Source organism: Delphinus delphis, chromosome 19 (assembly GCF_949987515.2).
Source record: "Delphinus delphis chromosome 19, mDelDel1.2, whole genome shotgun sequence".
NCBI classification, from domain to species: Eukaryota; Metazoa; Chordata; class Mammalia; order Artiodactyla; family Delphinidae; genus Delphinus; species Delphinus delphis.
In genome coordinates this window covers 57,377,564-57,404,196 of record NC_082701.1, presented here as the reverse complement: position 1 = coordinate 57,404,196, position 26,633 = coordinate 57,377,564, and the positions used below count along the sequence as shown (strand labels likewise).

The following is a 26,633-nucleotide window of genomic DNA, read 5'->3' as shown; positions in this document are numbered from 1 at the left end:
ACAGAAGCAAATGAGATGGGCCTTCCAGAAGCGGAAGCTGTGGCGTGTTGGGTTCTGCTCTGCTCCGTCCGTCTGCGTTAAGAGCGCTGCCTCTCCACTCGCCCTTCTGGAGCTTGTCCGCAATCTCAGCCCCTCCGATTATTTTCTTGGATGTTCACTAAAGTTGGTTTAGCTTCCCCTGTGCCCTTCAGTGTTTCCATGTTTCTCAAATGACTTTTGCTGCCCTGAGGACAGAATTCTCTTACCTTAGGAAATTTTCTTCTAAGTGCTCCTAGAAACTTAACCTATTTTGGAGATGCTCAGAATGTTACCTTTTTTATATCTGAGCCTTCCTTTCCCCAGAATTTTCTCTCACTGAGAAATACCTCTGAGGTATTTATATCCCAGAGAAAGTTAAAGATAATTTGCAGTGAGTAATCACCCTTGGGAAAATAATCAGCAAGTTTCTTTTGGTTGTCGCTCTGCTGTTTCCCGCCAGTAAATCTTATAGTACCTAAACTGCAAAATGTTGGCATTCTTTTTAATAGCCACAGTTCAGCCCCTTAAGAAGATCAGGGTCCCAGTTTCTTTCCTTTTTCCTTCCTAATCCATCCCCCTCCCCCCTCCCCGTCCTCCGCTCCCTCCCCCTCCTCCCTCCCTTCCTTTCTGTTTTATTGATGTAGGTTTTATTGTACATACACACGTACAGCTCAGTGAATTTTCACAAAGTGCATGTAGCCCACGTCACGAGCGTCCAGCTCACGACACACAGCATTGCCCCCACCCAGAATCCCCTTCGTGCTCCCTTCCAGTTACCGACTTCCAGTCAAGGATAGCAGTTATCGCAGTCAATGTTACTCAGGAATAAGTAACAAGGCAAAGAATTGAGGATCTATCTTGTAGAATGCCTTATTGGCCGTTTTCCTTTTTTCTCTAAGTTATTCTTTTGATGAAGCCCTAAGATTCAGCTGAATGGGCATTAGGAAGAGGAAGACATCGTATTAGCACTCACAGGGTGTTTGTGTTCTTGTCTTCGGTCAGTGCATCTATGAGCATTGAGGACTGTTGCCCGCAAGCTCGGCAGGCCTCACCCCTCACCAAGGCTGAGCTGACCTTGATCATCCCCAACTGAAAAGAAGGCTTTTCATCCTGTCCAGGGGTGGGACCTGGAGTCAGTAGTCACCTTGTTCCTTGGCCCAGGAAACTGTCCTCTCTGCCCTTACCCGGCACCCCGGTCCCATCCACGAGTACCTCCTGCTGTGTTTCCTTGACCTCTCTGGTCACGGCAGTGGGGCTGGGCCCACAGCCCCTGCCCAGCTACCCTGGATGCCTTTCTTGTCCAGGGAAACTGGCCACCCAGAGATAGGTGGTCCCTGTGCTGCCACCGGCACCCCCAAGCTGTCCACACGGTCCAGTCTGCAGGGCCCCCGGCAGGCCGTGCCGTCCCCAGGAAGCACCAGCTCCCTGCTCGGCGAGGCCATCCCCCTGCGTCCTCAGCATTTCCTGCACCCCCTCGGTCTGCTGACCAGAGACCCTCAGAGCACTCAGGTCAGTGATCTGAAGACGGGTGCACAGGTGACCGGGGATTCAAGTGAGAGAGACCCGGTAGGGCACACATCAGCTCACCCCTTTCCTGTGATTCATGTGAAAAACACGGCCGTTATCAAATTGTGTCACCCCACAGCTAACCCCTCACTCACCCAAATATACCTTGGGGGGCAGTAAGGAAGCACATGGGGTGGTGATATAGCAACAGGGCGACCGCTGAGGCCTGATGCCTCCGCACGCTGGCCCTCACCTTCGGACCAGAGGGACCATAGATGCACACGTGTTTAGCTGTCCCGCCAGCTGTGCTGAGGTGGGAATTGTTGTTACTCTTGTTGTTCACGTAGAACCATGGACAGTCTCAGATGACCTTCAGGGAACTAGAACTGGGTTGTTCCACCCAGAGATAAAAGTAAGGTTCTTTTGATAACATCATGTTCTTGGAATGAACGTAATGTGACGGAATCGTAGCCTGATGCCGTCTGTCTCTGCCAGAGTCAGAACTGTTCAAAGTCCGAAACCTGGGAAACGGTTGACATGAAAGAGAAGCCCTTCCTGACCCAGATGTTGGATTTGCTGAGCTGACCGGATTTGGAATTCCATTATTCCTTTTTTTAAAAGCTAGGACACTGCCTCCTTAGTCTGGGACAGTGTTGGGTGGTCCCGCTGCTGAAACGTGAGGGTCTGCGTGTGTCTCAACGATCCCCGATGGCCTGCGAGGGGCTGTCCACCCGGAAGTGACCCGGCCATCTGCGCTGTCCTGAGGGCATGAGTCGTTTTGATTGACTTTTCAACCCTGGCTTTGGTCGCACCAGATTTTCGTCTCAACCTGCTCAATAAACGAGGACATTTGCACTTCAGATCAAAAGCTGCTCCTGAGTGGTGCTCAGTGAACTAAAACAGAGGGTGCCGTCCTGGTTTTGTGAGGTGGATGGCATTGTCATCCCTCTGGGTCCCTTTGGGCTCTCCAAACGCCAGTGAAGATTGTGCAGATGGGGAAGAATGATGCTTTGTGTCATAGATGGCACGAGAGAGAAGTAGAAAATGTTTTCACGTTTTAGGAAAAGAAAGATCTGCCAAGTGTCAGACGCTTTCAATGTAAAGTGAATTTACACAGGAAGGAAGTCAGGGGGGGAGGGAGGGAGAGAGAAGAGAAAGGGAAAAGGAGGAAGGAGACACAGCAAGAGGACACGTGCCCTGCAGCCGGGCGGGCGGGAGCCGGCCGGTGACTCTGGTACACCGGCAGCATTTCTTTTCGCTTCAGCTCTCTCACCTGTCAAATGGTCACCACACCGCTTACCGTGCATGGTGGTTCTGGGAGTTAAATGAGAAAATACACAGCGACAGGCACCTTGTAGACACTCAGCAAACGTTTCTGCCCTACCGCCTCCTTAAGTCTGGACCGCGGAGCATTTGGAAACACCGCCCCTCACGGTGCTGCCCGGTTTCCCTGCAGCTGGCCTGGCCCAGCCTGGCTTCCCCTTCCCAGGGTCTGATGGCCCAGTGTCTGCTTTGAAAGCTGGGAGTGAACTGGATGGACCGTGGCCCCACCCAGCTCTTCCCTCTGCAGAAGGTATAAAATCAAAGCACTTCCCATGTCTAGAGCAGCCCCCAGCCCCCGCATCAGGTAGCTCCAAAGTCCCCAGGAGGCTTTTGAAGCCAAAGATGCAGATGAGCCACTTGTCAGGGATCCCGGCTTTGGGTCCAGCCTGAGAACAGACGGGCCCCTCCCAGCGGGGGATTCGCAGACGTTTATGTCACACTGGTACCTGGCAGCTTGTGTGTTTGGTTGTGCTCTGGGCCACGTCCCTTCGCGGGGAGTGGGAGTGTGCTTGCAGACCAGACCCGGAGCAGGACACACAGCTGAAGGCGGTGCTCCCGAGGGGCGTCCTGGGGTCCCGGGACCACCCTGGACTGCAGTTGGAGGCGGGAAAAGACTTGTTAGAGAGGCCAGATGTGGGCCCTGGGTCCCTGGCGTGTCCTGGTTCAGGTAAAGCTGCATGTGTGGCGGCAACACTACCTCCTCCACCGAAAGCACCCAGGACAGGCCTGCACTCGGGGCCCCCTGGGGTGTGCCCTCCTGCAGGCGCTTGCACGGCCTCTCCCAGGCTGTTTCAACACAGTCAGGCAGCCACTGTGTAGATCAGCCTAAGCGGTGAGGGGTCGGTGGGCGTGGGAACCTGGCATTTCATTCGGGATGAGCCTGTGAACTTGGGAAGAAAACCAGCCCTGTTAGGATGAGCTCGGTCAGGGAGAAAGGCAGATGGGTGTGAGGGTCTAAGAGGTGGAGGTAGCCCGAAGCTACCAGGGGTCCTGCCTGGGAACTGTCATCTCCGTGGGCTGCCTGTCAAGTTGGATGTTGGCTTCCTTATCACTGTTTGCCAGGCAGCTCCTGGGGCCCCCGCCTGTCCTGAAGGAGGAGCTCCTTTCTCCCCCCCCTGAGATGCCCCCAAGTTGTAGGGAGAAGAGGGTAGTGGCAGGAATAAGCCATGTGGGTTTTTAAGGTCTTTTGTTTAGTCTTGGTCTCCCTGTTGTTAATTGGGGTCATAGGTAATGATGGTGATGGTGATGGTGGTGATGGTGGTGTTGGTGATGGTGATGATGTTGGTGATGATGGTGGTGGTGGTGGTGATGGTGATGATGGTGGTGATGGTGATGATGTTGGTGATGGTGGTGGTGGTGGTGGTGATGGTGATGATGGTGGTGATGGTGATGATGGTGGTGGTGGTGGTGGTGATGTTGGTGATGGTGATGGTGATGGTGGTGGTGATGGTGATGTTGGTGATGGTGGTGGTGATGGTGATGATTCTTCTTTGGCCACATAAGGCTGGGAGGTGCTGGGATGTGCAAAGCTGACTAGGTAGGTTAATTTGAGAGTAAGATGTCAGAGCCTTTGACATACCAGAGGGTGGGCAGAAGTTCCCTGCTGTTTTGAGATGTAGAGAAGAAACTTATGGTTACCAAGAGGGGAAGGTGGGACGGGGTGAACTGGGAGATTGAGATTGAGACGTATACACTACTATGTATAAAATAGATAACTAATGAGAACCTACTGTATAGCACAGGAAACTCTACTCAGTGCTCTCTGGTGACCTAAATGGGAAGGAAATCTTTAAAAAAAATGGATATATGTATATATATAACTGATTCACTTTGCTGCACATCAGAAACTGACACAATATTGTAAAGTAACTATACTCCAATAAAAATTAATAATAAAAAAAAGAAGTTCCCTACTGTTTTGAGCTCCAAAGGCTTTTCTCGTGCCTTTTTTTTTTTTTTTTTTTGGCCATGCTGCATAGCTTGCAGGATCTTAGTTCCCCATTACCCCTGTGGTGGAAGCATGGAATCTTAACCACTGGACCGTCAGAGAAGTCCCTTGTGCTTTTCTGTGAATGGATTTGGGCAACACCAGGCCACCATTCCTGGTACCAAAATTAAAGGTACTGCCAGCAGATTGGGCAGTGTCTGATCTTGTCCTACTGCAAACCCAGAGGTGGATACGCACATGGATCCCAGCACGGTCCCGTTCATAGTCTGTGACTTGGCACGGGTTGGTGACAAATGCTGCTTTTCCCCCACAGAACATCGATATCACCAATTTCAGCAGCAGCTGGAGTGATGGCTTGGCCTTGTGTGCTCTCCTGCACACCTACCTGCCTGCTCACATCCCATACCAGGAGCTGAACAGTCAGGAGAAGGTAAGTCCCCCCCCACCCCTCCCTGGTCACCCCTGTTACCCTCCAGAACACACAAGGTGAACTCCTCATACTTTCAATACATCCCGACCGGGGTGAGGTTTGTGGACTTGAGGTGGTAATTGGGGTATTGATTCCAGCACAGATAACTACGGAGGACAGGTCTACACTGCAGAACCCCGCCCCTGGTAAATGTTCTCAGTTTCCTTTGTTACCTAGAAAAACACAGTGGAGCCCAGTTGACTGTGGCTGCTGAGAAGTTCCCGTCACCCGGTTTTCAAAGAAAGCCCTGATGGACTCTCACCTTCATGATTTTAAGACCTTGGCCAGCATTTTCAAAATCTTTCAAAATCCAAAGAACCAGAAAGCACCACTAAAAAGAGTTCCCTGCTCAAATAAGCTTGGGAAGCTGTATATTTGATCACACTTTTGGAGATTCACAGCACTCGTAAAGACTTCAAGAAGTCCTTTGTTAAAGAAACCTGTGTGACTCTGTTTAGCCCAACCTGTATCAGAGCCACAGAACCTTTTTAACTTTTAATATAATCACCCGTAACAGGAATCAGCGGACTTCTCCTGTTGGGGGCCAGTGGTAGGCTTTGTGGATCTGTGTTCTCTGTCACAGCTACTCAGCTCTACCACTGTGGCTCCCAAGCGGCCACAGATGTTTGTAAACAAATGGGCGTGCTGTGTTCCAATAAAACTTTATTTACAAAAACGAGCTGAGGGCCAGGATTGGCCTGCAGGCTGTGGTTTGCCAAATCCTGACCTAGAATATCCTAAAAATCACATTCCACAGAGTGTACTTTGGGAAACGCTGTCCCGGGCCCTGTGCTCATTCATTCAACAAGCATTTCTTGCCAGGCGTCAGTCACAGTAATAAGGGCAGCAGTGAGCACGTAGACAGGTTTTTTGTCCTCAGCAGGTGGACGTTCAGTAAACAAGTGAGTAAACCTGTAACAAGCAACACTGTAAATAAACAAAATGTGGAAGAACATGAGAGAAACACGGGGCTGTAGTGTGAACAAGGGGACCTAACTTCCTTCCACCAGGAAGGCTGGGAAGGTCTCCGAGGAGGCGGAATTCCAGCTAAAAAGCTGACATGAAGGAACCGGTGACACAAAGCGGGGGAGCTTTCCAGAGCCAGGGAGCACAGCCGAGGGGACGCCCGGTGCTTGCAGCCAGGGTTGCAGGGGACAGGGAAGGCGGCCTGCCATGCCGCCTGGCTTCCACAACAGCTGGCAGACGGCATTGGACAGTGACAGACGACGATTCCTGTTCTGAAAAGATCTCTCTGTGAAAAAGTGAACTGTCACGGGGACAAGAATGAAAGAGAGGCTGCAGTTGGGAGGTTGTAGGCATTGTGGTGAGAGCTCACTTCCCTGTTCACCCGTTAGTGCAGGCCAGTAGCAGCATCGTGGGTGGGAAGGCGGAGGAAGATTAGAGATACATCTGAGACGCGGAACCAGCTGGACACGGTGGCTAAGTGGCTGTGGGGAGAAGAGAAAGTCGGAGGCGACCCAGGTGTCTGGCTGGCAGGACAGTTTGCTGAGGGGGAAGGAACAGAAATGTTTGAAAGCTCTGGTTTTGACTTTCTCACACTAGGATGTAAATAAAGTCCAAATGGTCCTGGCACTGATGGCGATGATAACTGAACAAAGTGATTTAATTGTTTAAGGTGTGTATCGGTCAGCGTTCTCCAGAGAAACAGAACTACTAGGATTTGGGTGTGTATGTGTGTAAACACACATATATATACACACATACAGAGAGAGAGAGAGGGAGAGAGATGTTTATTTTAAGCAGTTGGCCCATGCAGTTGTGGAGGCTGACAAATCCAGGGTTTGCAGGGTGGGCTGGCAATCTGGAGACACAAAGTGTTGGTGTTACAGGTGGAGTCTAAATGCCGTCTGCCAGCAGAATTCCCTCTTCTTGGTGGGAGATCAGCCTTTTTTCCATTCAGGCCTTCAACTGATTGGGTGAGGCCCACCCACATTATGGCAGGTCGTTTGCTTTCCTCAAAGCCCACCCATTTAAATGTTAATCTCGTCTTAAAAATACCGTCACAGAAATACCTAGAATAATTTTTAGTCAAATATCTAGGTACCAAGGCCTAGCAAAGTCAACACGTAAGATTAACCATCACAGAAGTATTAAAGTTTCAGGGCATAAATTAAAATTTATGCTTTGTAATCTGTAAAGCAGGCTGGACAGGATTATTAAACATTTTGGGGGGGAAATGGTCCGTTTTGAATCATGTTACATCTGAGATGTCTGCGAAGTATGCAGGTAGCAATGTCAGAGGCAACTGGATAGCAAACCCAGGGTTCAGAGGGCAGGTCAGAGCTGGAAATAGAGATTTGGGGCCCCAGGAAGTGGACCAGCTGTGTCTAATTGAGCTTAAATGATGGAAATGTGATACATGCATGCTGTCCCGTGTGTTAGCCACTCGCCACATGGGCTGCTGATGGGAAGTGTCTCGTGTGACTGGAAAACTGAATTTTTAATTTTAATTACTTTTAATTAAATAGCCACATGTCATGAGTGACATGAACCTGAACAGGGCAGGTATAGGTGGTATTAAAGCCGTGAGCGTGGAGGTCACCTGGGCCCCAGGCACTAAGGAAAGGCCCTCCCCGTGGCTCCTCTGCACTCAGCATCTCACTTCTGACACCTCTGTGAACAGCTGTGGGGGGCCCACACCACGTGATTCTGCACCCCCTGCTGTGTGTCCTGCAGTTTAACTCAGTTCTGACACTGTCCACTTGCAGACGGCGTCAGGTCCCACAGGTTAAGGGCTCAGTCCTCCACAACTGCCCACCCCCTTCAGACACCTGTCACAAGTCCAGGTTGTCACCTGTGTTCCCAGCCGACCGGCTGTAGATCAGAGGTTCCCAGGACCCCCTCCTCGGGTTCAGTTAATTTGCTAGAGCAGCTCAGAGAACTCAGGGAAGCAGCTGACTTACGAGGTTACTGGTTTGTTACAAAGGATATTAAAGGGTCCGGATGAGCAGCCAGATGAGGAGATGCGTAGAGCGGGGTCCGGGAGGGTCCCGAGCACAGGAGCCTCTGTGCCCTGGGGTTCGGGGCGCGCCACCCTCCCACACATCGATGCGTTCACCCGCCCAGAAGCTTTCTGAACCCCGTCCTTCGGGTTTTTGCGGTGGCTTCATTATTAGAGGCCTGATTGATTAAATCATTGTCCTTTGGTGATTGATTCAACCTCCAGCCCCTCTCCCGCCCCTGCAGGTCAGGGCGTGGGACAGAAGGTTCCAACCCTCTAATCCCGTGGTTGGTTCCCCTGGCAACCAGCCCCATCCTTCAGTCATCCAGGGGTTTAAAAAAAATTGCCTCGTTAACATAAACGCTGGTGTTGTTGGAAGGGGTTTGTTATGAGTAACAAAAGACACCTGTTTCGGGCTTCCCTCATGGCACAGTGGTTAAGAATCCGCCTGCCAATGCAGGGGACACAGGTTTGAGCCCTGGTCCGGGAAGATCCCACCTGCCACAGAGCAACTAAGCCCGTGCTCCACAACTACTGAGCCTGTGCTCTAGAGCCCACGAGCCATAACTGCTGAGCCCACGAGCCACAGCTACTGAAGCCCGCGTGCCTAGAGCCCGTACTCCGCAACAAGAGAAGCCACCGCAATGAGAAGCCCACGCATCACAACGAAGAGTAGCCCCCGCGCACCGCTACTAGAGAAAGGCCGCGTGCAGCAACGAAGACCCAATGCAGCCAAAAAACAAAAGACACCTGTTTCACCTTTATTGCTCTGAAGCTGTTTCTGGAACCGAGGACAGAAACCAAATATTGTAACAAAAGATGCCCCCGTGGCTCCTACGTAGAAAATTACAAAGGTTTTAGGAGCTCTGTGCCAGGAACCAGGACAGAGCAAAGGTGCATTTCTTATTATAAATCACAGCTTCACAGAGGCACAGGGAGAAGACCAAGGAACAAGCTTTGAGGACTCCACACCTGTCAGGACAGAGGAGGGTGTCGCCACGGAAGGACAGAAGGTACCGCCACGGAGGAGACCAGCGGGGGCATGTGGAGTGCCGGGGTCCACGCAGCCCGGGCATTGCTGACAAAAAAATCAATCAGCTGATCTAACGAAGAGCTAGAAAATTTTCTTGGAGCCAAGTTGAGGATTATAACCCGGGAACAGCTTCTGAGGAAGTTCCAAGAACTGTTCCACCCTTTAGAGGTCAAAGCACAGTTACATAGGATTTTGAGACAGAGGGCTGTGCATTAAATGGTTCACATGATCCAGGTCTGCTGCGGGTCATGGGTCATGACGGCCCCTGGCAAGACTAAGAAGGAAAGTTGCCTTCTAGGGAGTGTCTCGCTGGTGCCGGGAGAATGGTGCTCCTTGCGGTTGAGTAGGCATTCCTGCCGATGGGGAGGTCTGGTCGATGCCTAATGCAGATACATCCTCAGAGTGTGACGTTTTTGCCTGCAGTCGTGGGCGCTTTGCCCTCCAGTCAGTACGGATGTGTTGGAAAATAATGGGCCTAAACGTGTGTGTTTTTACACTTGGGATCGTGATTGCTTCCCAATGACGAAAACTGCAGCGTCTCCCCGGATGCCGATGATTTCCGCGATGCGCGGCCGGATGCCTGGATCTGGAAACCTGCAGAACAGCCAGGCATCACGGCTCAGTCACTCTCTTGTCCTTGTGGTCCAGGGGCCCGTGGTCCCTACACGTGGGGTTGCCTCTTTTCTCCCCAGTCCAGAACACTGTCACTGGGGAGCCCGCCGTCGGACCGTGGAAGGCTTCGGGTCTGTGAGGAGATGAAGAACTCAGCTCCAGGTGGCCAGAGTTTTCATTTTAGGATCATGGGGTGGGACTTCCCTGGCGGTCCAGCAGTTAAGATTACTCACTTCCACTTCAGCGGATGCGGATTCGATCCCTGGTCAGGGAACTAAGATCCCACGTGTCACACAGTGTGGCCAAAAAAAAAAAAAGATCATAGAGCTTCACAGCCTCCCCAAAGGACCAGCCAGCCTCCTGCTTCCTAAATGCCCCCATGTAGAGGCGCTCTGGGTGGAGGGACAGTTTAGCCACTGCCCTTGGGGAGCTTTGCCTTCAGGATGGGGAGAGAAACTCACATCTATCAGAGTTACTGATGGGAGTTCTCAGAAACAGTGTGTCAGCACAGGCAGATCAAATCATTACAAGTTTAAAACTGAGCATGTGTGTGAGACTCAGCCTGGGAGTATCTTGCTGGTGGAGAGAGAGGGATTCAGGCAGGGAAGCCTTCCTAGAAGGGGCCTATTCGAAGGTGGGCTTCAAAGGGGACGAGCTAATTTGAACGAAAAGTATGCTTTGACGTCATCAGGACGCGTGGAGTCCAGCCCTCACCCGGAGCCTGAATCTGGGGAGCTCTCAGTGCTGGGCGCTTCTCAGGTTTTTTGCTGAGCAACATACATCAAAAAGGGCACCAAGAGAGGCCGGTAATATTTGTAAAAACCCATTAAAATCAGAATTTAAAAACTGTACGATCTAGCTCTCGACAGCCCAGAACGTTCATAAGTCATGAGCTGTTCCTCCTTCCTCAGTGGAAGTGTGACATCGGTACTAGGTAGGGAATTTCTGATAACATTAACAAGGATGTCTCCTGAGACGTTAAAGAGATTTACAAACACGGGATGTGAGTTACAGTCAGTGGAAGGTTTGGTGTTTTTTCAGTAATAAGCCTATTCCTCTGTCCTCCTGTGAAACTCCCGCTGAGGTGCTCAGATTCAGGTGGTAGGATGGACCGTCTTTATGTTGGTGTCTGAAACGAAGTACTGATGTGAGGGGGAAATTCTGGGCTGGGGCTCCTCAGTCCCGTCAGTTTCAGGCGAGATCCCCACTGCAGGGCCAGCTGGCAGCAGAGTCCCCATGGCTGGGGGCTTCCACTGTCCAGGGGCTGGAAGGTCCTGGCCGGGCACACTCTCTGCGTCTGTCTCCCCTCTGGCCTCCCCACAGTGGCCATGACGGTGTTCTAATGAGAGAATTAGGATCAAGATGCTTCATCACTAATGTCCTGCTGCCACCAAAACCAATAAAAGTCATTTTCATGCACCGGAAACCACCTCTCCCTGTAATGGTCCATGTCATACCATATGCAATTTCAGAGTGTTTTCTGACAAGTTTTCGACTATTTCTTCTTTGTTCAATTTCTGCTTAGAAAACACTAGCAGTTTCATTAGAATCAGGATAAAGGGTCTTGGGGGGCGGGGGGGGGAGTTCTGTATAAAACCTGAGGTTTAGAAATGCCTTTTCCTTAGACCTTACTGGTAATCAAAGAATACAAATTAAAACAAAATATTATTCTTAGCCTGTCACATTTGGCAGAGACTTTTGAAAATCGTAACATTCTGTGCAAGTAAAGGTGGGAGAAAAGGGGCCCTTAAACGCTGTTGCTGGAACTGAAAACTGTGTTAACATTTACAAAGCTGTTGGGCATTGCATACCAAAAACCGTAAAAGAATGTTTGTATCTTAATGTCTGGAGTAATGGGAGCGTAAAAACCATTGGCTTACAGACCCCTTTCCTCCCCCAGAATGAACCCACAGGACTTTAAGATAAGGACAAAGGCCTCATTAGCACCAGAGTAGGAGCTTCCTGCTGCTGGCTGGGGCTAAAGTAAAGGAAGCCAGAAGCCACTGGACAGCTCCCCTCTCAGCAGGACGGAGAGCAGTGTTAAAGTTTCCGCTCAGTCCATCCCCATTAATTACCTTTAATATGGAGGAAGGGGGCCGGCGGCTTGGGCAAGACGACCACAGGTCAACGGCTTTCCAAGGCCCCGACCACAGACCAGAAGAAAAGTGTTTTGCCGTGTTCTAGTGTTTCCCGTGACCTGGTACCTAGTACAGAGAGTTTGCCTCAGTGTCCAGCGGACCCCTTAATCTTCAGGCACCAGATGTGCCGGAAAGGACGGAAAGGGGAAGTGGGGAAATGTATAAAATTCTGTAGAAAATCTAAATGCATAAAATTACAAAATTCTGCTGAGCAACAGAAAACGTGAATACATAGGGAAACATTCGTCTCTCAATTAGACTTACTTTACCAATTTAATTAAAGTTTCATATAATCTGAATGACTTCAAATGAATTACGGGAGGAGGTGTGACCAAATGATTCTTAAGTTCATCCAGGTGAAGAAGCATCAGAGAACAGCCAGAAAGGGTCTCAAAACAGGAACAACAAACGAGGGCTAAGTGATGTGGAGCCTCTAAAGTTCTAGGGGAAATTATTTTCAACCTCGAGTTCTGTATCCAGCCAGATTATTAACCAAGTGAGATGGCAGAAAAGAGAAAATTTCGTATATGAATGCATCCAGAAAATGTATCTCTCCCACAGCCTTTCTTTAAGAGGGAAACTAAGAACGTGCTCTAGTAGAATGTGGTTCTCAGGGGAATTCCCTAGCGGTCCAGTGGTTAGGACTCTGAGCTTTCACTGCGGAGGGTGTGGGTTCAATCCCTGCTCGGAGAACTAATATCCCGCAAGATGCAGGGCACAGCCATAGATAGATAGATAGATTAAAAAAAATTTTAAAAAGAGCAGGGGTTTTATCCAAAAACTGACATGAGGTTTGTGGACAAAAAGTGTCGCCTGCCATGTCAGTAAACAAAGGACGTTGCGGCCATCAAGCCCTCAGCCACTGCCCCCGCCCCGACCATGTAACCTGTGAGGATCCAGGATGGAGGAAAAAAGCAGGATACGGGCCCTAGATAGTTAAGGTGCATTTCGGAGAAACGATTTCAGTGAGCCCAGACTCTTGCATCTTCCCATGCATAGAAAAGTGCTAAACTCACTAGCTTGAGAAGTTTGTTTTGTTCTTTAATTAGCAGAAATCTTTTGATATTCAACTACCTGGTTTGTTTTTGCAAAATTCCTATGTATTCTGGCTTCTCCCTGACCTATTCGGAACAATGCCTTCAGAGCTATCCGAGAGCCTGTCTCCCAGGCTTAAGTCCTCACTATGTCCACCAAATAAAACATAATTCTCCACTTTTAGGTTGTGCTTTTTTTTTTTGGTCAGTCGACAGGTTCTGGAGGACTCCAGGGCTGAAGGGTTTCATAGAATAATGATACGATTAAGAGCTTGGGGGTCTAATAAAGGGGGGCAATGAGAGAACAGGACATATTAGAACAGAAAGTCAGTTTGGTACAAAGAGAATATCATGGATTGTAAGCCATAGTCAGAAAGATAAGAAACCAGAAGATGAGAGGAGGCACCGTTCTTCTCCCAGCAAGAAAAATCCCAACAAGCAGAACTGAAAACAAACGGACTTGAGGACAGTCAAGGTCCAGGTCTGCAGCACACTGAAACGTGGTGTGGATTTGAGCCGTTGGTCGAGTTACAAAGAAGAAAATCATCTGGAAGAAATGTTTTGAGGGGCACAGCATCACGACTGTGGAACTGGGGAGAGGAATCTGATCGCAGCTGCTGTGTAAACACCGCTTACTGTGTTCAGCCTTCAGAGTCGTTCTGTTAAGAGGGTGCTGAACACTTAAGTGTGGTTGAAGAAAAGGAAGCAAATTCTATCAGCTTTTAACAGTTTAAAACTTGACAAGGTGGATGAAAGGCAAGGGGACGTCTTCCTTGTCATCCAAAGTGGAGTCGGGAACGGCTGTCTGCAATTGATGGGACGAGAAATGGAGGTTTAAGGAAAATGGTCCAAGTCACAGACATAACTAACACAGGCACAAACGTGAGCTATGTGAGTATAATGCAGGGAGGAGAGAGGCACCTAAGTCCTCATTTATCTTGGGAAGAAGTTAGAAGGCAATGCCTCTGTTTCGGAAATCAAGCAATGGTGGTGTGAGCAGTTACAGAGATATGGAGGAGATCACCAGAATTAAAGAGAGAAACAAAAAGGTCTTCTCCCGAGGACCAGGATTGAGGGAAGCAACAGTTTTTCATATGACTGTGTTTAACGATGTGCACATATTCCTTTGATAATTTTTTTGGTCTAACACCATGATTAAACAACTTGATACCCAACGTAATGTGTATGTCATAAATCTTGACAAAGCAAAAAAATAAATAAATAACCGAATTAACAAAAATGTATCTTTGATGGTCAGGAATCAATCAATAATGTCATTTTTAGTGACAACGGTAACCTGTTAATCTTTTTTTCCCCGTAAACTATGATCATTGGTTGCATACTTGACTTCAAAACTTAAGTGTTTTATAAACAGTAGGTAATCTTTATAGGAATGTCAGTTGGTGTTTTTTCCTAGCAAAAACTATATATTTTTAGTTGATAATTTCATTGTCTTTGTCTTTTTAACCTAGAAAAGAAATCTCTTGTTGGCATTTGAAGCAGCTGAAAGTGTAGGCATCAAACCCAGCCTGGTAAGTATCCTCCTTCGTGTCCTTGTGATACTTTGTTCTAATCATATGAGGAAGAACTTTATACCATCTACTAAATAATTTTTACACAACAGTGAAATTCATCTGCTGAAGATATGTTACTCGTGATTCCTAATGAAAATTATCCAGTTGGTCTGACCACATGTGATTTAGAGTGTTTTCAGTGAAGATTTCACTGTGGATAAATTTCAGTTCTAGACTGAATTATCATTAAAACCCTCTTGTTCAAGGCACCTAGAAATCTGAATAAAATGTAATTTTAAAAATATTAGGGCTTCCCTGGTGGCGCAGTGGTTGAGAGTCCACCTGCCGATGCAGGGGACACAGGTTCGTGCCCCAGTCCAGGAAGATCCCACATGCTGCGAAGTGGCTGGGCCCGTGAGCCATGGCTGCTGAGCCTGCGCATCCGGAGCCTGTGCTCCGCAACGGGAGAGGCCACAACAGTGAGAGGCCCGGGTACCGCAAAAAAAAAAAAAAAAAAAATCAATACATAGCTGATCTCTGAAGAAAGACGGGGAAATAACCAGATGCTGGAAATTAAAAGAGGCGTGAAGACCAGAGCCCTGAGGCATGTGCTAGGACTCTGGCCACCCCCAGGGTTGGGGCTGGGGTAGTGGAGGGAGCTCGTAATGAGCGGGCATCTGATGGGTATAGGCTGTGGTTCTTGCCCATGCAGGGGCAAGAGACAAGGCCCTGAGCTCCTGTAAACAGTGCATTAGTCCTGAGACCCCTGCACAAAGCCAAGGCTCACAAATGCTACTCTTACTGACGGGGAAATAAAAATCTCCACCTTCCAGTCCAGGGAGGTGATAAGGAAGCTTGGTCTCCTCCTGGGATTTTTTGGTGGCCAAAAAAGGAAAACCTCCTGTAAGGAAAGAAAACTGGGCCAGATGAGGTTTGGAGTCCAAATTTATAATATCTACTGCAAGCATTCCCCGGTTTATACTGTCTCTGCTGTAGGAGGCTCCTGGGCCCGTAGCACAGAGGCTGCTGAAAATACGCTCATAATCCAGAATTACAAAGCGCTCAAGAAAATGATCTACTTGACAACAAGGACCTACTGTATAGCACAGGGAACTCTACTCAAGATTCTGTGATAACCTATGTGAGAAAAGAATCTGAAAAATAGTGAATATATGTATATGTGTAACTGAATCACTTTGCTGTACACCTGAAAGTAACACAACACTGTAAATCAGCTGTGCTCCAATAAAATTTTAAAAAAGAAAAGAAATCCATCTACTTGAGCTAGTCAGCAGGCACCACCAACAAGAGGATCACCTACCAGAACTTGAGATAATAAAACAGGAAGAGAGAGACCTCAAAAGACTGCGTTTAAACATATTAAAATCATAAGGAAAGAACACAGTACTATAAAAAAAAAAAGACTTGGAGAAGAATCAAGTAAAACTTGTAGAAATTAAAATTTGGAATTAAAAATACCAGTTACCAGTTGGGCTGAAAACTGATTGGATACAGCAGAAGAGAGAACTACTGAATTGGAAACTAGATCTAAGGAAATTACCCAGAACATAAAACAGGGACATTTAAAAATGGAAAATGTAGTAGAGGGGTTTTATTAGTTAATAGGTTTTTCAACTTCAAGAAATGGAAAACCCAACTAACAGTTGCTTCAACCATAAAGATATATATGTGTGTGTGTATATATATATATGTATATATATGTGTATGTGTGTGTGTGTGTGTGTGTGTGTATATATATATATATATATATATATATATATTTTTTTTTTTTTTTTAGTTTCAGGAATGGTTCACTGCTCAATGTTATAATCAAGGACCCCAGAGTGTCTCTTCTCTTCACTCCACCATCTTTAATCTGTTGGTTCTTTGCCCTCATACTTGTTTCTCTGTGGTTGAACATGACTACCAAGCTCCAGACATCACTCCTGTCTGCAGGGCAGGAAGGAGGGAGAAGGGAGAGGAGCAAGTGCCTAACATCTTCCCCCTTTGATAAGGAAACCAAAAGCCTTCCCAGTGTCCCTCCAGCTCATTGGTAGTACTCTGTTATGTGGCCACACCAGCTGCAAGGGAGTTTGAGAAAGTAAGCATATAACATTTCTCATTCTCTAAATTTAGTGGGAAGCCTTTCAAGGGAGAGAGAGGTTGGGAACATCTGATAGTGTCTGTCACAGAGCTTAAGAGGCATGGAAGATAAAGTCAGACCGTGTCCAAGTCCCACATCCAGTGGGAATTCCAGAAGAAGAGGAAAGAAAAAGTGAAGAGAGATAGTATTTGAAGAAGTGGTGCCTGAAATTTTTCCAGAATGATGAAAGACCACAGATTCTTAATGAATCTCAAACAGGATGAATAATACAAAATATCCATCCAGACACATCATAACGTAACTGCAAAAAAAGCGAAGACGTATAATCTACAAATGATTTCTACGAACCAATAATAATAATTTAAAAAAACCTAGTAGAAAATTATCAAAGTCTGGAACAGACAACTCACAAATGGCCAGTAAACATTTAAAAAGATGTTCAATCTTACTAGCGATTAGGAAAATCTCAGTTGAAGTTAACAGTGAGACATACTTGTGTAACCTCAGAGGATGAAATGACAAAGGGAAAGGACAGCTATCAGGAATTTTAGTACCGTGACAGTGTACGCCAAAGTGTTTGAAACAGAACGGGCAATTTTCTAAAAAAAATATGTAAATACGTTCCTTCAAATAGCAAATGTAGGGCTTCCCTGGTGGCGCAGTGGTTGAGAGTCCGCTTGCCGATGCAGGGGACACGGGTTCGTGCCCCGGTCCGGGAAGATCCCGTATGCCGCAGAGCGGCTGGGCCTGTGAGCCATGGCCGCTGAGCCTGCGCGTCCAGAGCCTGTAGTCCGCAACGGGAGAGGCCACAACAGTGAGAGGCCCGCGTACTGCAAAAAAAAAAAAAAAAACTAAATGTAAATATTTCTCCAAAACTTAGAAAGAAGTAGAACTTTAGCAAGTGAAATTCATTGTTTTAAATATAGTCACACACACACGAACAAAAAATTCCCAGTAAGCCCAAATTCCACTGAACCTTTAAGAAACAGGTGTCCCTGTTGTGTAAATACAAGTCTAGAGAATCTAAAAAGGAGTGAGGGGACTTAATGTCTGGCCAAGACGGCGTAGCAGAAACCTGATTTATCTTCTGAAACACTAAACAGCTAACAAGTGACCACAGATAATTTACATAAGGAATCAAAGACACCATGAGAACTTGTTAGAAGATGATATTATACACAGAATACGGTTTTCTTTGTGGTGTTACAGTTAATATTTGCTTTTTAAATTTAACATTTTTTCCTCTTTTTCATCTCACGTACTACTGTAGTGAAAGCTGGGGAGCAAATGAGATCATCTTGTTGAACTAACAGTCAGAGCCAGCAGTTTCATTTGTAGAGATGTCTCTGAGGAACTACTGACAAACATCATGATGAATCTCAAAACCATTTAGGAATGTTTGTGAGCAGTTTAACCTGTTTATGCCGTCAAAAATATAGAAGCTTCCTACATTATTAAATTTGCTTTACAGTATCGTGAGATGGATTGAAAAATAACATATTTAGTTACACATGACATTTTAAAAATACACCCAATCAGAACTGACAGCAGTAATAATCCCAGGTCCTTGGTCAAGTTCTGTTATTAGATTAGTCAGGAAAAAAATTCCCTTATATGTGTATATTCTAGCAAATATAGGTTTCTGGGTTTACCATTGTTAGCAGGGATGAGATTTTTTACAAGTGAAAACCCTACAGTGTTCCCCAAATTTTAGAATGCATTCCTTCCCAGCCACGGTGTAATATAGAAGTTTAACACGCCACATCCCAGGTGGAACAACTCCTCACAGGAAGAATAGGAGAGAGAATACGTGTGCTACTGTTACCACTGCCGTAAAAGCAGCCAGCATGTGTGCCCTCCGCACCTGCTGAGGTGGGCACGCCCGCACTAGGTCATACGGTCTGTGAGCCTGTTGCTTGCTGGGTGAGCCGGTGTGTCCACCAGAACGGTCACTCCTCACACAGCCTAAGGTCCTCAGGTCACCTGGGAAGGGAGGTCATTGCAACTCAGGATTTTACGGGGATATCAGAATGATTCCTTAGGCATAACTGGGCCTGATCTGTAGCATAAACTTTATAGAGGCTACTTAGACAATTAATTCACTTACTATGTGCATGTTTACTCTGTGCCGGGCATTTTCCATGTCATTGGCCCTCTCAAAAGCCCTGCGACGTAGATGCTCCTTGTGGGTGGGACACTGAGACAGTGCGGTTCCATGAAAGGGCACGTGGCCAGTGAGTAGCAAAGACAAGGGTCAAGGAGCCCAGCTGTCTCCAGAGCCCACGTCTCACCCCTCCGTGACCCTGCCTCTGGGCAGCCATGCCCACCTGGGCTCTGAAAGCACAATTTATTCATAGTCTATGGAGCACGTGTGTGTGATATTGTAATTTCTCTGATGATAGAGCTTATCTCCATCCCCACCAAGACCCCTGAGGACAAGAAGCCCTATCATTTTTCTTTTTATCAATTATTTTTATTGTGGTAGAATACGCATAACATGCCCCAAGTGTCTGCCCCTTGACCAGCACCACTCTGCCTTGATCAATAGAGCTTTAGAAATTGTGACATCAAGTCTCCCAACTTTATTCTTCTCTTCAGAATTGTTTTGGCTATTCCGGTACCTTTGCCTTTGTAAATTTTAGAATCAGTTTGTCGCTATCTACCCCCAAAAACAGCTTGTTGGGATTTTGATTGGGGTTGCATTGTATCTGTAGATCAGATGGGAGGAATCGCCATTTTAACAATACTCCATCTCCAAGCTATGAACCTAGAACATCTCTCCATTTATTTAGAGCTTCTTGATTTCTTTCATCAGTATGTTGTAATTTTCTGCATGTGGTGTTTTATAGTTTTCTGCCTGTAGATTTTTTGGGGTGCCATTTTAAATGGTTGGGTTTTTTTTTTTCTTCTTTTTTCATATGCCGTTGTTCATTGCTGGCATGTAGGAAAGTTGTTGATTTTGTGTCCTGAGACTTGGCTAAACTTGCGTATTAGTTCCAAGAGGTTTTTCTGGTAGACTCTTTGGAGTTTTCTGCATAGACAGTCATGTCATCGGCAAATAAAGACAGTTTAGTTCTTTCTAATCTGTATGCCTTTTGTTTCTCTTTCTTGCCTTATGCACTGGCTAGAACTTCCAGTACAATGCTGACTAGGAGAGGTGAGAGAAGGCATCCTCACCTTGTTCTTTTTTGCTGATCTTAGCGGGGAAGTGCTCAGTTTCTCACTATTAAGTATGATGTCAGCCCTTGGGTTTTGTATATGTTCTTTATTAGGTAAAAGAAATACCCTCTATTTCTGGTATTTTGAGAACCTTTATTATGAATAGTTATTGAATTTTGTATAATGCTTTTTCTGCATCTATTGATATGACCATATGGTTTTTCTTATTAGTCTGTTAGTATAAATAACATTGATTGATTCATGGATGTTGAAGCAGCCTTGCTTTCCGGAGATGAACCCCACTTGATCATGATTCAATTGATAATATTTATTAAGGATTATTGTGTCTGTGTTCAAGTGAGAACCTGGTAGTTGTTTTTTTGTAATGTCTTTGTCTGATTTCGGTATTTGTATTGGCGCTGGTTTCACAGAATGAGTGAGGAGGTGTTCCCTCCTCTTCTGTTTCCTGGAAGAGATTGTGTAGAATTGGTATTATTTTGTCCTGAACTGTTTGGAAGAATTAACCAGTGAAGCCATCTGGGCCTGGTGTTTTCTTTTTGGGGAAGGTTTTAAGCTACTAAATCAAACAAGTGTCATGCACTAGCAGATTTTTATTGATGCGGCGTACCCTCTCTTCTCCTGAAGAGTGCTAAATGATTTCTTCAAACACGTTCAGATGTCACTTTAACCATGTACCAAAATATTTTAAAATTTAATTATTGTTAGGTTCAGGCCTATCGGATACTCTGAGTAAAACAGTGAATATTGATCAGACTTCCGAATCCTCTCTAAGCAGGAAGACGCGTCCTTGCCCCCCTTGGAGGGAGGTTTGCCGTCCCTCCAGCATCTCTGGAAAACACTTTGTTTTCCTTTTCAAATTGTTCTAGGTACATCTGTGCGGAATGTTCCACACATTTCTTTTCCACCCTTTCCCGTGACCAATGCTGTGCTGATTTCTTCGCACAACCAGGGAGCAAAGTCAGTAAAATATATTCAGATGTTGAAACAGAAGCTAAATGGCTGGTTCCAGGCCTCAGCCAGTTCTGACCCCGCCCAGGAGAAGATGTGCTAAGGTCAGCCTGCTTTTCCACTGCATCTCTGCTTCTGGCTTTACGCCAGGACCTTCCCTAGTGTTCTCCTGTGACCACAGAAGAATCCAGGTTCAGCCCCAAAGTGAATGATTAAATACGTTCAGCACCATGGATTTCAGGAAGGCCTGGCCACGCAGTAGACGGACGGAGGGCCGTCCTACCTGCCACCACTCCTGGCCTCTGCCTCTGCCTGCTCGTTGCCAACGAAATGAGGGGGAAACGACAATAAAACATGGAATGGTGACCCTTCATTCTGGTAAAACAGCTTTCAATCAGGTCAGGACTTTTGTGGCACGAATCCGACAGAAGGAAGCAGTACCGCACAGAGGAGATGCTCGCTGCAAAGTCTGTGGTGAAGGAGGGACCACGGTCACATGCTGTGCACCTAGAGGACAGTGCACATCCGCTAAAACAACACAGCACAGTTGTGCGGGAAATGGTGTATGAAAAGTGTCAAAGCACGGGGCACACAATGACGGAGCGTGTGGGACACAGGTGTGCGTTCAGAGGTAGCTTGGAGAGGTAGGAATCCTTTTACAATAATGGAATCGCGGTGACTCTTTTCAAAACTTTTGTTTTATTGAAGTCTAGTTGATTTACAATGTGTGAGTTTCTGCTGTACAACAAAGTGATTCAGTTATATACATATGTACATCTTTTTCATATTCTTTTCCATGATGGTTTATCACAGGATATTGAATATGGTTCCGTGTGCTCTACAGTAGGACCTTATATCCATTCTATATATAATAGCTTGCATCTGCTGATCCCAACCCCCTCCTCCTTGGCAACCACAAGTCTGTTCTCTGTCTGTGAGTCCGTTTCTATTTTCTATATAGATTCATTTGTGTCATATTTTAGATGTTGGGGGTAGGAGTTTATTAATTAATTAATTTATTTTTGCTGTGTTGGGTCTTCGTTGCTGTGCGAGGGCTTTCTCTAGTTGTGGCAAACGGGGGCCACTCGTCATCGCAGTGCGCGGGCCTCTCACTATCGCGGCCTCTCTTCTTGCGGAGCACAGGCTCCAGGCGCGCAGGCTCAGTAGTTACGGCTCACGGGCCTAGTTGCTCCGCGGCATGTGGGATCTTCCCAGACCAGGGCTCGAACCCGTGTCCCCTGCATTAGCAGGCAGATTCTCAACCACTGCACCACCAGGGAAGCCCTGTGTCATATTTTAGGTTCACATGTAAGTGATATCATATGGTATTTGTCTTTCTCTGCCTGACTCACTTCACGTAGTATGGTAATCTCTGGCTGCATCCATGTTGCTACCAGTGGCATTATTTCATTCTTTTTTATGGCCAAGTGGTCTTCCATCATATATATGTACCGCATCCTCTTTGTCCGTTCCTCTGTTGATGAACATTTAGGTTGTGTCCATGTCTTGGCTGTTGTGAACAGTGCTGCAGTGAACATTGGGGTGCATGGGTCTTTCCGAATTCTGGTTTTGTCCAGACATATGCCCGGGAGTGGGATTGCTGGATCATAGGGCAATTCTTATTTTTAGTTCAAAACTTCTGTTAATGTTCACTGTCATGTTGTTAAAAGATGGGAGAGGCGGGAGGTCAAGTCTAATGTTTCCTAAAAGGGACAGCATCTCTTGAACAAACGGGAAGAAAAAGCTTTTCTTTTCACTAAGCACCTTTAGCACCGGCTGGGTGTTGCCTGTACCTGCCGGCTGCATGGGAAGGCTTTGTGGCCCCCTGTGACCTCTGCCCTCTCCCGCAGGAGCTCAGTGAGATGCTGCACACAGACCGGCCCGACTGGCAGAGCGTCATGCAGTACGTGGCCCAGATCTACAAGTACTTCGAGACGTAAGTCTGGAGGCAGCACTTGCTGCTCGTCCCTGCTCCGTCCACCGCCCAGCTTGCCCAGGGCCAGCACACACACAAGAAACAGCCAGGTCCTTGAATGCCGACGCACGTGGCCCGGGAGTGGGGGGGGCCACGCTCTCTTGGGCCCCCCTTCTCCGCGGGAGCCCAGCGGTGTGTTCACTGGAGCTGCCCTGAATCTCACGACAAACAGCACTTCCAAACCCCACCGTCTCTACTACAGATGCTGTCTTCTGCCTCTATAAAAACTCTCCACTTGACACCTCCCAGACCCCTCCAAAAGAAAAATGCCCAACAAAACACAAAAAGAGAAAGTTTGCTCTCAAGAAACCCTGAAACACATGAGCACCCTGCATCCTGGGGAAAAGACTTGCGTCCTCAGTAAGAACTTCACCACCTTTAGGTCTTCTGTCCCTTATTTGATTCTTTGGGTGGAAGATCAAACTTGAGATGTAAAGGAGCCCCTGGGTAGTTTGCTAGGTGTCCCTGGGAGGACAGGAGGATGTGTGTCTGGGACGCAGTCACACCAGGACCCCGTGCTCAGCGGCGGCGGACGGGAAGCCTCCGTGACTGTCATCTGCTCCGAGTGTCCTGCACGTATTCACGCCCCATCCACACCCACACGTTTGCCCCGCACGGAACCTGACAAAGTCGCTCAGACAGAAGGCACTGGCCTGTGCCGGCCGGGGTCCTCGTGCTTTTGCACAAACAGCTGGAGGACGTGTATTTCTTGGGATGCTGGGCAGACGGCGATGTAAACAGTATTTCAACCCTGGCTGTGGTTTTAGCCCTTCCCCAGGCCGCCTACATTTGCACGGGCAGAGGAGGCCCTGGGGGCAGGCAGAGCCGGCTGGGGTACAACTGAAGGAGGCAACTCAGTTTCCCTAGAGCCTGCAGTCACCCTAAGCGGCAGCAGAGCCCTTTCCAGAGCTGCCCTCCGCCTGGGAGGTGCAGGTGCAGGTAATCACCTGGGCAAATAAATGTACATTACGTAGCAAATGAGGTTCACCCTGGCCCAGGGGGATCCCGCAGCTGCTTACATCAGCGCCCGTCGACCAGGGTCCTTCCCACGGCCCCAGAGCCCAGGGCAGCTGGCGCAGTACTCCCTGCAGGCTGGTAGGAGCCCTTGTTCGTAGCCGGGGCCCCATCGGTCCCTGTCCTGGGGGCGGCTGAGCTCGACCCTCCCTCCCGGCCGCCTTGGAAGAGGCATCCGGGTCCCACACGGCGCCCGTCCCTCCACCTCATGCTGCCGAGGCCGCTGGCTGGGGTCCTTCTGCAGGGGGCTCGTTGATAACACACACTCCTCACCTGCCCCAGCGTGGGGTCAGAGTACTGGGAAGGGGACCAGGGTTGCGTTCTGTATATTTTCAAAGTCCCCGAGAAGTGCTGAAAGGAGAGAGTCTGGTGACGGTGGCCGTGACGCTTTGTCTTCACATGAAGCTGGAGGTACCACCCGGACAGGTGCAGCTCTCGCCTTCCTGAGGGGCGGAGCGCTGGAAGATCCTCCCGGTGTCTCCTCCTCCCCCGACCCTGCCTTGCTTGCTTCCCCGGGAGTGCGGTTGGGACGTTGCTGGTTGTGTGCAGCCTGGGGTCACCGTGAGGCTCCGTGTGGGAGGGGCCGCTGATGCCTCAGCGCGCCTGGAGGGGCCTGGGCGCTGCGGTCACTGAGGGGGATTCAGAATCAGCACGGAGCCTCTGCGGTGGAGGTGTTGCTGTTTCCCCTCCCCCCATGCTAGAGCTGCTGCCGCCTTTAGGCTAAAAAGAGGAGAGGAGGCCACGTGCAATTTGTTTTTATAACGGAAAGAGGTTGCCTGACTGCTTTGCAGCAAGAGCACCCTTAGGGCACAGGGCACCTGTGTCCTGCCCGCAGGGACAAGGGTGGCGTTGGGCCCGGGGGTGCCGGCTCAGGCCTGTCAGCACTGCAGGGTCGGGGCGGGGGGCAGGGGGCCACCGCGTAGGTCAGGTTTTAACTGGGGAGCTCAGAGCACAAGGTGAGTGTGGAAAACTTGAGAACACACAGTGGTTACTGTCAGCAAACCGCATCGTCCCCAGTTTTCTGTCCTGAGGTTTTCAGAGGTCACAGTATCCGTGTCACTTCCCGTCTTCCTTCAGCCAGTACTTCGTCACCTAAAATTATTTGGTGGTTCTGCAGATCCTTTTTCCAAAAAATGTATTATTTTTATACACAAGATAGATGCAGAATGCAAGACCCCCCCAAGAGTGGAGGAGTTGTGTTTTGTATTTTTAAAGACATGGAGAGAAGCCCGTGGTTCTTTGCGTCGAGCTGTTTCACAGCTGATGGTGGCACGGGCCCTGCCCACCGGGCGCGGTGTCTGGGCAACCAGGCAAATTCACCCACCTCCCATTCTGTCCCTCCTCACTTCAGAAACAAGACGGCCTTTGGTTTCCCTTCTTCACCCAGCTGTTGTTTTATAGCTTTTGTTGATTCCACCCAGAGGCTCCTGAGCGGCTCACACCTGGCCTCACGGTCCCCAGACCCACGGGCTGCTTTCCCAGTCGCCCCCCACGTCCCCGCTGAGGGGACAGGCACCGCGCTGCCTGGGGACAGAGGTCTCGGTCGTCAGATACAAGCCCCTTTGCCAAATCCAGCCCTAGTTCTTCCCAGCCCAGAGCTCGAGGGCCATTTGAGAGGAGCTGACGAGTGACGTGCGGCAAAGGACAGGACCCAGCAACCTTTTTATAGAGGATTTTTAATATCGCGTGTGCCTGGCATCACTGCGGGTTTCACTTCTCCGACCCAGGTTAGAGTTGGGCTAAACCTGTGCTGTCCGGAGTAGCTCAGTAGCTTCGACTGCATGAGTGGAATGCAGCAGTGCGTTTGTGGCCTCATTTCTGCCAAGAGCACAGACCGTGCCCAGCGCTGTCAGGACGCAACAGAGGCGTGTGTAACTGTGAACGTGGACGCGTGCGATGTATGGCTCTGTAATATTTCTAATAAATATATTTTGTTTCTGTCTGACTATGAATTTGTCCCAGTGACATTTATTGTTACTATTTTCTCAAAATGCCAGGCTTCCATTCAGTCTGTTTCCAAACTGGCATCTTCGCGTCCCTGTTCCTCACTGGGCCGTGGTCCCCACTGCAACTGCCGGGGGTCACCAGAAAGGACTGGGTCCTGATGCCCCTTGGCCTCCTCCCCTGCACGGCCCCTTGCTGTGACCGCGGTTCCCCGGGGGTCCCGCCCTCCAGGGCCGCACGGGGTGCTGCAGAGCTGCTTGGACGTGCCCACTGAGGGTGGGGGGCAGGAGAGGTTATACCGAGATCGCGGAGGCAGAGTGAACACGAACTTTAACGGACCGGGGATGCTGGTGTGTGCTGACACCAGGACGCTGAGCGAGCGATTCGTCAGGTGACGTGTGGTCTTCGGGCACCACTCGGAGGCCATCCTTCATGGTGCCTTTGGGGACCAGCCCTGCCCACAGGAGAGGACAGAGGAGAAGCCTCTCCACCTCCACCTCCTCCCACGGAGGCCCCACGCGCTGGCCTTTCCCTCCTGGGGGACTCGGTCTTCCCAGGACAGCACAGCCTGGGATGAGGGTGTGACAGGCCCGGGGCCAGGACGGTGGCCGCCAGCCACTTCCTCTGGGCCGTCAGTTGCCGCATGATGCTGCACCCAGAAGATACCAGGCTCCCCGTGTGATGACCCAAAGCCGTGTCAGCGGCTCAGCCCGCATACGTGCGTGCGCGCCCACACACACGGACGCGTGGACGTTTGGTGGATGGCCAGTGCCTCAGCCGTTGCCAGTCATCCCTCCGTGGCTTGGGGTCCAGCGGGGAGGTTCCTGGTCTGTGGGCCTGGGCCCCTCTCTGGACGAAGCACAGCCCGCGTATGCTGAGTCTGCTCCCGGTGGGGCTGACCTGCAGCCCGT

At 48.8% G+C, this 26,633-nt stretch overlaps 1 protein-coding gene across 1 annotated transcript in view; it reads left to right on the top strand.

The window, feature by feature from the left end:
- The window catches only part of SPECC1 (sperm antigen with calponin homology and coiled-coil domains 1), a 243,523-nt gene extending 217,804 nt beyond the window's left edge, over positions 1-25,719 (top strand). Inside the window, 3 exon segments of the mRNA XM_059998552.1 lie at positions 5,109-5,225; positions 14,516-14,575; positions 22,640-25,719. Of these exon segments, the coding sequence (XP_059854535.1) occupies positions 5,109-5,225; positions 14,516-14,575; positions 22,640-22,729 (267 nt within the window). The 3' untranslated portion in view covers positions 22,730-25,719.
- The last annotated feature ends 914 nt before the right edge of the window (positions 25,720-26,633 follow it).